Source organism: Micrasema longulum, unplaced genomic scaffold (genome assembly GCF_059751315.1).
Source record: "Micrasema longulum isolate JH-2025_06_02 unplaced genomic scaffold, ASM5975131v1 h1tg000381l, whole genome shotgun sequence".
NCBI classification, from domain to species: domain Eukaryota; kingdom Metazoa; phylum Arthropoda; class Insecta; order Trichoptera; family Brachycentridae; genus Micrasema; species Micrasema longulum.
Genome location: NW_028277582.1, coordinates 86,819 through 100,529, shown reverse-complemented (window position 1 = coordinate 100,529; position 13,711 = coordinate 86,819). Strand labels below are relative to the sequence as shown.

The 13,711-nt window shown below is 32.7% G+C and overlaps 1 protein-coding gene across 2 annotated transcripts in view; it reads right to left on the bottom strand.

The window, feature by feature from the left end:
- Positions 1-427: 427 nt before the first annotated feature.
- LOC148282059 (cGMP-dependent 3',5'-cyclic phosphodiesterase-like) overlaps positions 428-13,711 on the bottom strand; it is a 33,327-nt gene continuing 20,043 nt past the window's right edge. Inside the window, exons 6-14 of one of the 2 annotated variants that reach the window (XM_088225685.1) lie at positions 12,952-13,094; positions 12,195-12,420; positions 10,284-10,438; positions 9,126-9,284; positions 7,257-7,345; positions 4,608-4,797; positions 3,674-3,818; positions 1,953-2,098; positions 428-1,104 (exon numbers count right to left, since the gene is read on the bottom strand). In XM_088225685.1, coding sequence (XP_088081811.1) covers positions 903-1,104; positions 1,953-2,098; positions 3,674-3,818; positions 4,608-4,797; positions 7,257-7,345; positions 9,126-9,284; positions 10,284-10,438; positions 12,195-12,420; positions 12,952-13,094 — 1,455 coding nt within the window. In that variant the 3' untranslated portion in view covers positions 428-902. The remainder of the gene's footprint in view (positions 1,105-1,952; positions 2,099-3,673; positions 3,819-4,607; positions 4,798-7,256; positions 7,346-9,125; positions 9,285-10,283; positions 10,439-12,194; positions 12,421-12,951; positions 13,095-13,711) is intronic. The other variant, XR_015822190.1, reaches the window with a different exon arrangement.

The window sequence follows — 13,711 nt, the reverse complement described above, 5'->3', positions numbered from 1 at the left end:
TAATGTTATCTTCAATCAAGATATGCTGAAATTGGTATATCAATTCAGTAACTCGTATTATTACTATACCACTGCCCTCAGGAAAAATTCACCAATTAGGAAATCTCATTTATGTAAAGGAAGCATTTGTATTCTTCTTCAAAACCTTTGAAACTTTGCCATACAAGAAAACATTTTTATATCCAATTTCCCGTAGCACTGAACTTCCTAATCAAATAAGCAGTTTTATCATCGTCCTATAAAAATAACAAAAATGACTTGTTGTGAGCTAAATGACGATATTTTTAAAAATCCAAAAAATCTACTGTAATGGAAAAGTTATTGACTATACATAAATGAATATAAGATAATAAAGCTTATTGGGAACAACGATGAAGTTCAGTGGATTTTTTTTATTTCTCAATAGATTATTCAACTAAGCCAAAAATTTTATTTTTTATTTTTATATATCGTATTATTAGCGGTAGGACTTTTTAAAGTTTTGTATTTCTGGAATAACTCTGCATGTGACGTCAGAGGTTCTCTTCCGCTTATTCTGTCGGTTCTGCCGATTGATCCGTTTATGGTAAGCAAACCGGATATCTTTCACAGCTCTCTTATGAAAGTTGAAGCATATAAACCAGTGACATTGTTCAAAGCAGTTTGTTTTTATTAAAATATTCTTTTTTTTATGTACATTTTCATGAAACTTTTCAGTACAATTTAATGCTCTAATTTTTGCCACGTACAAGAAAACATTTTTGCATCTAATATCCCGTAGGGATGAGGTTCCTCATTACAGAAATCAGTTTATAATATTACGATAAATCAAGAATAATGAAAAATCTGTAGTTTTACTTGTTGGTGAGCTTTTCCTCGAGGGAAGCGATATGACAACGGTACCTATAGTGGAGAAGTTAAGGTTACTGGCTGGCGGGTGCGGGAGGGGCCTGCTTGGCAAGCTCCTTCTCTATCTGGGCGTCCAGGTCCTGGGACAGCAGCAGCTCATAGCCGCCCGCGCCGCCCGCACGGGAGAAGGCGTCGCGCGCCGCCGCCCAGCGCCGCACATGCTCCTCCATCACGCGCACGCACGCCCACACGGGCGGAAACAGCGTAGCTAGCAATCTAACCAACATTACAAATATGAATACACTGGAATCTCTTTTTACATAAGGGTAAAAAAAGTATACTAAAATAGAAACAACGCTGGATAGGTTTTTCTTTTATAAAAATCAATTCGGGGTTTTACAAAATGTAATTGTTTACTAGTTATTCATAATACCCTAATTCTTTTTTATTTATAATACATGACGTCAAAATACTTAAAATACGTAAAAAATCTTTGTTATGATTTTTTACTACCACTATCATATATAATATTATACGCCAAGTAAGTATAAAAGCGATATAGGGCTATCCAAAAACGAATAATATAATTATATTACAACAGAGATGATGAACATTTTAGAGAAGTGAATATAGAAGTCTAGGCATCTCTACAGGGCTTATGGCCTGTCATTGGCTGGTTTAAGTGACTGCTTTACACACTGCGTAAAAGTAAAACCTATTACACGTGTCACAAGTAACACACCAAGAGATTTTAGGTGACGTTCATTGTTTACAAACGATATGCATGCTTTGCAGAGTTTTTGAATAATATTTCAATAAATAAAAGAAACCGAGCGACTGACGAAGTTTGTAACGCTTGCTTGTGTTTAAAATGTGTGAAATATCAACCTTCAATTAAAATTTAGAATATGCACAGCACAATGTAAATCATTTATTGAATAACTCTTTCTTTGATAATAACTAAGGGTCGCATAAATAATGAATATTCTTAGATATGACACTGCACCCGGGTCAAGCCAGAATTTTGACAAGTCGAGCTAAAAAGAATACCCATCACTGAACTAAGTGCAGCTGTTACCGTATTAGGTTTTTTTTTTTTTTTTTAATATAAAAATTGAAATTGCCTATAGACAGGAAGAGTGATGTTCTCTAGAAACTGAATCTGCAGGTCGGGTATGAAGGCCTTCTCTCGATCCATCATCTCCTGAGGGGAGTGTCCCAGCTGCTTCTCCTCATCTCCCTGGTGGAAGAACTCCGTGTATACTGCAGCCTGTTAACAAATTACATTTCTTACATATTTACTTTTATAAAATATTTAATTAGTTGTGTAGCGGGGTTATATTCAATCAAATAATATTTAAACACCACTAGAGACATTTTTATAAAAATTATATTGTCAGGTTCAACCTTATACAAGGAACAAACTATACACAAATGAAATACAGTAAATATTAGGGTCGGCGCACTGTCTCACAAAAAATGTCTATTGTCTTTAATGGTGGTAGATCTCGATACTACTCGTACCATGAAGTAAACAAAAGCTTCTTACTCTCTACAGTAAGAGACCTATGACCGGGTAGGTATATACTCGGTTCACCAGATAAGGTGGAGAGTGCTAGTAAAGTGTTCCGCACAGGGGAAGCGCTTCATCAGACCTCACAGCTCACTGGGAGACGAGAAGGCTTGGCTGTTCAGGTTTAATGTTCCTCGTTAGGAAATCTGTTACTGTTGAATCGGCTCAAGGCACATTCTGCCTGTTGTTGGTCCAGCATCCGTTAATATAGGGGCTAAGAGACGATGTGGGAGACATAATTAGGGAAGGGGCGAGATAGTCATTGATTGGCTATACTTAAAGTGGGACAGAGTTTTAAGTAAGAGAGAGATATGACGAAACAAGCAAAAACTGGGGTGCAGTAGATAGTCTGGTTGCAGTTGTTCATTTTGAATAAATAGCATGTAAGCATTTTACCTACCACCAAAAGATATCATGACAATTGATTAAAGAATCAAATTCAATGTTGCTAATGAAATAAACAAAATTATTAAAGGAATAGTTCCGAGATATTTTCAAAATAAACTAAAAAATAATGAGTTCTTTCATAGAAACTATGCAACAAGAGGATCTAAAAATATAAGACTGGAAAAGAAATCAAAAGCAATGTCCCAGAACTGCCTTATGTACAAAGGAATACAACTATTTGAGGAAATGCCAGAAAGCATAAAAAATTAAATAAATGTAAATATATTTAAAATTAAATGTAAAAAGTATATATGTGAAAAATATTAGGTAATATATAGTGTAAATAGTGAATATAATTAATGAAAATGTACATATGAAACAGTGAATATTATAAATATTAAGTGAATAATAGTGATAAATAATGTTAGAATAAGTATAGATGTAAATATTGTGTTGTAAATATATATTAGACTGTGTTAATCATAGAACTAAATAATAAAAAATAAAAAGCTTGTATTGTGTAGGTACACAGCCTTATTTAAAACCAGGCAATACATGGTTTTATGTATAAAATTAAACTAAAAAATAATTCTGCAATGTAAATCTAAAAATTAGAGGATTCAATTAAACCTTAAAAAATATTTATTTAGGTATATGAAATTTCCCAATTTTTGCATGAGAGACTGAAATTGAAACAAATCCACAATTTCATGTTATTTTTTGTCTCATAATATGTACAGACTGCTTGTGAAAACATCAACTTCATGGATTGTTCTGTACATGTTGTAAAGGCATCAAATTACAACTCTGTAAGCGGGTATTCAAAAAAAATTATAGTTTTTAGTAAAAATACAAATAAAGAATCTAGTGTAACTGTGGTCTTACGGCGACAGTCTTGATGCACGGCCAATCCTTGATCTGATCTGCGAGATCCGCGCACGTCATGAGCATGGTGAGGAGAAGGTGGCGATGTCGGGGATTGTCCTTCCGGAAACCTTCCTCTATCATTTGCTCGTAATGCACCATGTGCCTGTAAAAGTTTTAGTCATCAAAAAATAATTCTTTGACACGTTTTTAAACTAAAATTATTTAAATAATTTAAAAAGTTAAAAACTATTTTTCTTCAAACCTTCCAAGTTGAATAATACAATCTCCGTTATTTAATTAATTGCAACAGAGATGGTTAACATTTTAGAGCAGTAAATATGGAAGTCTAGGCATTTACAGGGCTTACGACCTGTCATTTTGTCGTTGCGCAAGAAAATATCTTTTAAGTGAGATTGTAAAAATTGTTGAAGAAATTTATAAAACAATGTACCATTTCATGATAGATATTTTTTTGCATATTTTCAATTGGTAACAGAAAGGAAAAATGTGTAATTTAAAAAAAATATATATTTAACTATATTTTGTTGGAACAAAATTGTATAATCTTAGCGGGAAATCAAAAATATTTTTAAGAAAGAAAAATCATTTACAGATATTGCTGGTGCAACCATGATTGGCTAGTTTAAGTGGCCACTTTACACACTGTAACATTCACCATTTTGCCTATGCTTGAACATCCATATTTCTTCAATTCTTCCATCAGTTAATTTTTGCAAAGTTCAAGAGCTGAAACCGTTATTAATGTGGGTGAGATTCATCTGACTGAACTATCTCTCCTACTAGGCAACGCCTGAATTAAAAAAATATATATTTATTCTTCTTTTTTGAGCAGTTGCATTTTTAGAGAAGGAAATTCTCGATTGACAATTATTTTCCAATGCTGGCTTATTTCAGATTTAAAATAAGGGGTCGTGTAATTAACATTAGTCACTTGAAGTGGTTTGCGAGATCAGTAGCGAGGATGCAGTCTTTGAGGAGCTGGATACAGAGGTTATAGTTGTCCTCTGACATGCCCTGCAGTACAGAGCAGCCCTCTGTGTTCAGGATACATAGGGCCTGGGACAAATGGTGATGCTCCATCACGCTCCCCTCGCTGCTATATAGAGACGCCAACAACGAACCTGATGATATAAAAAGTATGAGCATGAGGAGTACAAGACACCAAAGAACACATTTTGGTTGAACAGTCAATGCTTATAAATTGTATAGAGGTTTGTTAGATTTTTTAAAGTGCAATCAGCCTTTAATATGATCTTCCGTAAGCCTAAATTGTTTTTTTTTATTTCAAGGAAAATTAAAATGTAGTACAGCATAAAAGTAATATAATTTTAAAAAAAACAAAAATTAAAAATATATCCACACACATTTTCCATTATAAATATTTTTAAAGCATTGTTGAATCAAAGATGAAAAAAAACTATCAACAAAAAATTTTTTCACAAAGTTTAAAAATACGTAAATGCTTGATATTGGAAGCACTAACTTTATAGTTATTCATTATAATAAAATAAATAAAAACAACTTTAAAAACCTTTTTTTTTTCTCTTTGTATCCATCTCACATTGCGCTTACCGCTTATCCTTACAATACAAAAAGACTTGATTTATTAGCTCCATACGTAATATTTAGTAAACATTGATAAAACAAAATAGGATAGAATTCATTAGTTAAGTATACCTAGATGAAGAAGTTTGTGTAACTTTGAAACCGGTAGGTAGAAAAAATATGAAATAAGTGGTTAAAAACAAAGTTGTTTTTATTTTTTTTATTCAATAATACATATTAATTATTGCTAATAATCCTTTATATTATCCGTCTTACATTGAAGAAGTTACCGCATTTGTTTACTTTACAAGGTTCTCAAAAAGGCAAACAAGAAATATTTATGTGAAAATATGTTTTTTCATTGCAATATTTCATTGTCCCTAAACTGGAATCTGGCGAGAACTAAGACTGGTCACTTATCTTCACCAAAGTATACTAAAATCGTACATCATCATTCCATGTCTGCTCCCTAGTTGGAGCATATGGCGTCTACAATAATCCTCCAGGCATCTCCGTCGACTGCCAGCACCTGTGCATCCTCCCGAGTCAGCAGCGGACATCCAGGATATCGAGAACCTGATGCCTTGCTATGTAGGCAAGCCCGGTGAAGGCTCTCAGGAGGTAAACCAATGCAGTAGCCTATACTTGTATGTTCGGAGAAAACATAATTATAATGGATACGTACTGAGGGAACATATCGTCGGTGATACTGCAATACTGCGTACCCTGTTTTTTTTTACAAAAATGTTTTACTGCAAAAAATTTGCTATAGGGACTAAGAGCTGTTAATTTCAAATTATTGCTATTTTTACTCTGAATAATAATAGTTTTACTGATACTCCAGCGGTACTTTTGGTTGATTAAAATAGTAAGTAATATATTGACAGAACGCTTTTTAGGTTCCCCTGCCAAATTTTAAAAAATATATTTAAGCAGTATTGCAGTATCACCGATGATATACGAGAGTTATCTGAATTTTTTCTGACCTCAACATGAAGATCATATACCACAGTAAAATTTTGGGCGGCTGAATTTAAACGTGGATGTACTAGCTTAATAACAATTAACGTTTGGGACGGCCAAAATCTGCAAACACTAAAAATAACATCGCCCAAGATCACTAAATGGCGCTGGACAACCGTCAGATTAAGGTAAGAGAGATAAAAGAGTCTATTAATATGTCCAAAGAATGTGTTTATTGCATATTAAAACAAGATTTAGGCATGAGAAAAATAACCGCGCGCTGGGAGCCGCGTTTGCTCACTCCGGACCAAAAACGTGTTCGAATGAACATTTGTACCCCTCTGTTGGCGCAGTTGAGGCGCAATAAATCAGACTTTTGGCGCCGATTAATTATGGTAGATGTAACTTGGATTCCCAATGCTACTCCAAAAACAAAAAAATTGTCCAAACAGTGGACTGTGAAGAGGGAATCGGCCCCAAAAAAGGCAAAAACTGTTCCTTCGGCTGGAAAAGTGATGGCGATTGTTTTTTGGGATAGTCATGGACTTATCTTCATCGATTACCTAAAAAAATGAAAAAACATTACCGGAGCATACTACCCATTATTAATTGATAAGTTGAAGACAGAAATCACTGAAAAACGCCGACATTTGAAAAAGAAAAAAAATAGTTTCATTGAGACAATGCACCTTCTCACACCTCAGCGGTTGCCATGGCGAAAATCCACAAATCACGGCTTTAACTGCTTGACCACCCTCCTTACTCACCAGATCTAGTCCCGAATGCCTTTTTTTTGTTCCCTAAGCTAAAAGTTGCACTCGGAAGACAGAGATTCTCATCTAATGAGGAGGCCATCACCTTCGTAAACGACTATTTTACAGGGAAAGACGCTAACTACTATTCGGATGGGTTGAAGAGATGGGAGCGCCGCTGGGAAAAGCGTATAGATGCAAAAGGAGACTTTGTAGAAAAACAAAAAACAATTTTGAATGAATGTGACTTGTTTCATTGTTAGATCGGAAACATTTCAGACAACCCTCGTATTATGTAATAAGTAGAGAAAGGATTGTACCTCCTTTAACTTCAAAGCTATTATTGGTTCCACGGTGGTCCAGATCATGGCACATGCAGGACACCAGGTAGGATAGGCATTCTAGGTCACTGCAACACACAACACAAACGCTCGCACTAACTACATATTACATATAGAGGGATAGGGGAGCATACAATACATCCATATTCTCAAAACATTGATACGCCATTAAAAATATACATCCTCATAATGTTGCATTGAATCAAACATTTTTTACTAGGATAGCGTCTTTAAAAATTGTAATTCTTGTTTATCAGATTCATTATTTAATTATTTTTTAATTTTTCAATTTGTTTCAAAAATTACACACACATATTTTTAGTAAAAATAAGTCTCGGACTCACGGATCAAAGATCCATGGTTCAAATCCCACTCTACCCGAACTTGATTCCCATTTTCTAATAGTGAGTTATTTAGAACTCGTTGAAAATGGCCCTCAAAATCAAATATTTTGGTAAATCATAAGAACGCAAATATTATTTTTTTACTTTGCATTTAAAACAGCAGCACCTACTAATGTAAAATTTAAAGGAAGCACACAGAATATATTATTATATATAAACAAGACAATCTTGTGGGAAGAATATCACATGCATTATAATATATTCAAATAGAAATATAAAACAACAAACAATCATAGAGGAGAAAATGAACATTTGAATATTACAATATATATTATATGCCTGCCATGCAATTAATTGTACATGGCTATCAAAAGATGAATCCATACAATCAATCCAAATTTTCCGAATAAATATTTGAATTTGTATAAATTTTGAATTACCATAAAAAGAAAGAAAAAGTTTTATATAAATACACTAACATGTAATTCATAGACATGCCCTATAGAGTAAAATATTTGGATAAGTTGTGACACGAAAACGTACCCATAGTTAAGAGGTTCTGTTTATTTAACCAGGGCTGCATTCAACAATCATGCACAATATGCTACCAAAAATTTAAGTTTTCTCATTTCTGGTACATAAAAAAGTTGGTATTTTAAGGTTAACAATCAACATTCGTTTTTAGTGGATCCCAATTGGGTTCATTCCTTAAATTCCTTCTAATTTCAACCCATTTATTTCATTTCATTGGATTTTTAGGAACGAAAAGACAATATTAACTCACATTTATTATATTTTAAAAACGTATTCCTATTAATGCATCACCGCAACTATGAAGACCTTCGCAATTGCGCCGCTAGGCGTAGTTTGACGTTTACAAAAAATAATCTGTATTTATATTTTAATATTAATTGTTTTAAGCTTTGTCAATCACTCATTAACAAATATTTACCAATTAAAATAGTTACACAATCCTTTTTGGAATCTTTATCCGAAAAGTGTTTATACGTTATAGGCATTTTTGTTTCGATTCTCATGCCTAGTTAGCAGTCGAAGAACAACTAAATACGCGTTGGGCGTCATAATTAATGTTAAGTGTCATAATTTTTGAGGGCTCAGAGAATGTCTATGTATTAATGTGTAAATGGATAAATATAATAATTTTCGTATCAATATGTTATCATTATCATTAAGTCAGTAAGTTGCCGTTAACTTAACACACTGATTGTCCAAAAAATTTACTATAATATGGTAAACAATTGTAAGCATGGCTATGTATGCCCATAGAATTTTTCAATTTCAGTATTTTTTATGAATCTAAGATTTTTTCCACTGATGTATATCACAGAGAAAGTTAACACATTAAGTGTGCTCGTTGGCTCTGAACGACAAATCAATGATAGGTCTATAATACAAGTCACTTAGTGAGTTATGTGATAGTAATTGCACGGCTGGCATCAATGTAAATTATTGTTTTCATGTAATGGAAGGTTAAGAGATTTACGTGAGGATTCCACGCTCCAGCAAACCCAGGGATGTGATGACAGCGAAGGCAAAGTGGGTGACAGAGAATGCGTGGGACCAGTTGTGGTACGGCATATCTCGGTAGCCCTTCTGGCAATACAAAGTAAAGCGAGCCAGAGTATCGCGTCGTATTTCAAACCTGAAAAAATGAAACTGGTAAATATGTATATTTTCTATGCAGCAATGTGATATACTTTTTATGTAAATACTAATTAAATAAATATAAGGTCAGGTGAGGCAAGAGTAGCTACGGGGCAAGAGGAACAAAAGCTCATCTATCAAAACCCATAGAATTAAGGACCTATTTGCTTAGTCGGTCAGACTAAGCAAGGGACTGAGGCTTTCGAGATCACAGATTTACATACCTAGAAATTCAATTTATAACATAAATTATGTATAACACAAACATTAGAAACTAGAAGAAAATTAAATGATTTATTATTTTTATTTAAAATATTAAATTCAATATTTGACTGTTCCGAACTGTTAAAACTAATTAACTTGCGAGTCCCCGGCCGGATTACTCGATTTAATAAACTCTTCTTTATAAATGTATCTACAACAAACTTAAGTGCACACTCGCCTATAAGGAGAATTCAGATATATTTAATATAACACTTTTGAATTTTAAAAGGCAGTGAGCCAATTTATTATCTTCAAATTTAAATAACTAAATAAATCTATGTTGTTTTAAATTGTACCTTTTATTAACTTATATCTGTATTCTTAATTATTATTTTTCTAACTTCTTCTAATTTTAAGATTCTTTTAATATAACCGGTAGGATAAAATGAAATCCTGTTCTCTCTACTGGAATATATGCATGTACTATATGTAAACTCATATATTTTTTAATAATTTGAAAGATTAGTTTTTATATTTTTTTATTTTCTTATTCATATTACTTCATTTAAATTTTTGCTACTTTTGTGTAAAATACACGTCTGTTCTATATATTTCAATGTGTAAAACATGTAAAAGCCTACAAGGCGTTTAAATAAAAATGTAAAAAAATAAATATGAATGAAATACAAAACGATATTCATTATTTCGGTTAAATTCAAATACAGGATACATTTTCCCCGGTGGTTGGTTTTAACTTGAACTCATCAAGTTTTCTAATTTCGCAGTGACTTACTTCTTAGACAGATTGAGCTTATCAAACATGTGTAGCACGTAACACGGGGTTTCTTGGATCGGCAGGGAGCGGGAGTTGAACCTGATGGCCCCGAGTCCGGGGTGAATGTGTTCAATATTGCAGTTGACTATCTTGTTGACATCTCGATTACTCACCTGTCAAAGTCGGATCAATGAATAGTTGGATATATGTGAAATTATCTACATATTTGAAGAAATAGTCACAGCACCATCTGAGAATGCTTTCAAACTAAATTATATAAATAATAATTAAAATATAATGTAATAGCAGGTGTCCTTGCAGTGTGATGAATGTGTAAATATTCTTTAATTATCTAAATACATATTTATATTTGCACCACAACAGGTCAGGAGGCCCAATTGTGGTGGTGAATGAGGAAGTTCAGTGTTTTTTTATTTGTTAAAAAACTGTTAAACCAAGGTAAAAAAAAAATATTTTTATATATCATATTATTAGCGCTGTGATTTTTTAAAGTTTTGTATTTCTGAAATAACTCTGCGTGTGACGTCAGTAGTTCTTCTGTCAGTTCTCCCGATTGGTTGGTTTACGGTAAGCAAACCGGATATCCTTCACAGCTCTCATATTATTGGTTGGTTCATATGAACCAGTGACGTCGTTCAAGTAGTGTGTTTTTATGAAAATACATTTTTTTTTTTAAATTGTACATTTTCAAGAAATTTTGAAGTACAAGTTAATGCTTTAATTTTAACCGCGCGCAAGAAAACATGTTTTGTATCAAATTTGTAAATGGAGGATTGCGAAAAAAGTGAATTCAGCAAATAATGTTTTATTTTTAAAATTATGCAGCAATGTTTAAACCATTTTTTTTAATATCATATTCATAAATAATGAATGTCAGTAAAACACAAAAAAACATATTTAAAATTACAACTAAAACACGAAAATAGGGGCAATAATTAAAAATTTTCAATTATCGATTTAACTTACTGACAAGTTGGTATAATGATTGGTTGATTGATTGATTGGTATAATGAGACTAACTTCAGACTCTTGTGCTGTCAAAAACACGAAAATGGCGGCAATTTTTATAAAAACTGTGAAAATTTCTATAAAAAAAGTTATGATAGAAACTAACTTCAGACTCTCAGGCTGTCAATTTTCAGTGAGGATTGAAAATTTCTAAGGTTAATTGCGGGAAAAAAACTGGGTTTATAATTTACTAAAAAATTCAATACGGCTACAAAAATTATATGTAAATCACGGGGACATAATTTCGGGGTTTCGCTGTAGTTAATTTTTTTATACATTTTCAAGAAACTTTGCTATACAATTACGTACTCTAATTTTTGCTGAAGAAGTACGAAAAGAAAACATTTTTTACATCCAATTTCCCGTAAAACTGAACTTCCTCAGAAAACAGAACAGAAAAGTTTAGAGGATGTTTGTGGACACCTAATATGTTTATGCATTGATTAATTATACCTACAATTCAATCATTAAAATCTGTACCTCAGAGGCAGACGGATGCAAATCCAGAATTTGATGAAATGACATTTCGATTTTCGTATCCAGTTTATGATCATGTCCATTGATTTTGAAGAAATGTAAGTCTTATAATGAAAGAACCAATGTATTGAGATACTGAAAATACAAATTGATGCTATAAATAATTATAAACAACTTAGAGAAAGTAGATTCTTTAGGCAAGTTTTCAACATTTTATGCTTGGATTTGCATCCGTCTGCCTCTGAGGTACAGAAATAAAAACCAGATTTTAAGTGTATCCGAAGCATTCCTATGGTGAATTATAAATTTTGTAACGTAAATGTCCATGTGTATTCGTTTGAAAATGGCCTGAAAAGGTTGTGAAGCAATATGAACTTGACATTCAGGTAATTACAAATAGAATGAAAACGTGTCGGTGTGTACCTTCAAGTGATACATGAGCATCTCGTTGGATATTTTAGCTCTGGCTTGTGCATCGGCAATGTTCTTGTAAACGATGGAGTGTATTATTGAGACTCCACAGTAGATGCTGAAGGCATTGGCAACCTCCTCGTCACAAGCGTCGAAATATTTACCTCCCACCTTATTACATAATTGCGCCACACCTATTATTCCATCTTCATCTCGGATGGGGAAACACAAGATATTTCTGAAATAAACATCAGTTAACATTAATATAACTCTCAGCTGGTCAAGAACTGAAACAAACCAACCACTTGTGTAAATAAAATTATATAATGAATTATAAATAATTTATTACTATCAATTGTGTAGGTGCACCAAATAATTTAGCGAATAACAACATTTAGAAAAAAGAATTTTCAAAATATGTGTTGATTTTTTCATAATAATTGTTTCTTAAGCATTTATTTCTAAATATTCAAAGTTGCCATCAAAAATAGTTTTAATTATTTAAAGTTTATTTTATACTTAGGTACTGTTGGCCACTAAAAACAAACTTAGGAAATTTTATTATGAGGATGCTGAAACACCCGTGCACATATGCCACAAAATAATACACATTCATAAAAGGTTACCGATTAGATCTGAGGATGCTAGAGCGCTTACTGAATAACCAACTTTCGAAGAAAGGGGCTTAGAAGACGAGATCTAGCTTTAGAATCAGGTTGAGATCCCGTAGTTATTTTCCTTGCCTCCTCAGAAAGTAAAGAGTACTCGCCTCGTGACAAATCCAGTTTTTTCATCAAGTCCTTTGTAGAACAGCGGGTGGTCATAAGCATCACGTATGTTGAGGATGGTACCTGTCTCTGCTACGTGTCCAGCAATACCTTGACCTCGCTTTATACGGACTTCAGTAGGCATCTAAAAATCAAGTAACTTTTAAATTCAACTTATTTCTATGAAATGGTATTTTTTATTACAAATTATAACTATAATTATTAACACTAATTAACAAATTGGTATTCTATTATTCATATTTAAAAAAACCGACTCTTACACAAAGAGGACACACGAGGTTTCTCCACAATAATAACTTCTCCAAATTTGCAAATCACCTAATAATTTTAATGACTATAATAAAGATACAAGAGTTAAAATCTTACATACAAACAATAAAGAATCAAAAGCAAAAATATGGAAATATTTCACATTAGGAAGGCTTATAAAAATAATGTTCATTTTAATCAATAATCAAATAACTTTTTAATATAGCCCATTATACAATGTTCCATTGTAATGGTCACCCAATTACTAGTAAATTCGTGTTTCTCTTTCCTCCCTCCTCTTTTAAAAAATATATCTCTCACAATATCAATCATTAAAAAAATTGTGTTAGCTACTGACAGCATGTGTCCTACCAGCATGTCGGGTTTATATTTTTGTTCAATTACTATTATGATGAAGGTATATAGTGGGATTTGCATGTGCAAGAGATGGGTATGTCTCGAAAAAGTCAGTAAGTGGTTATACAGGGTGTT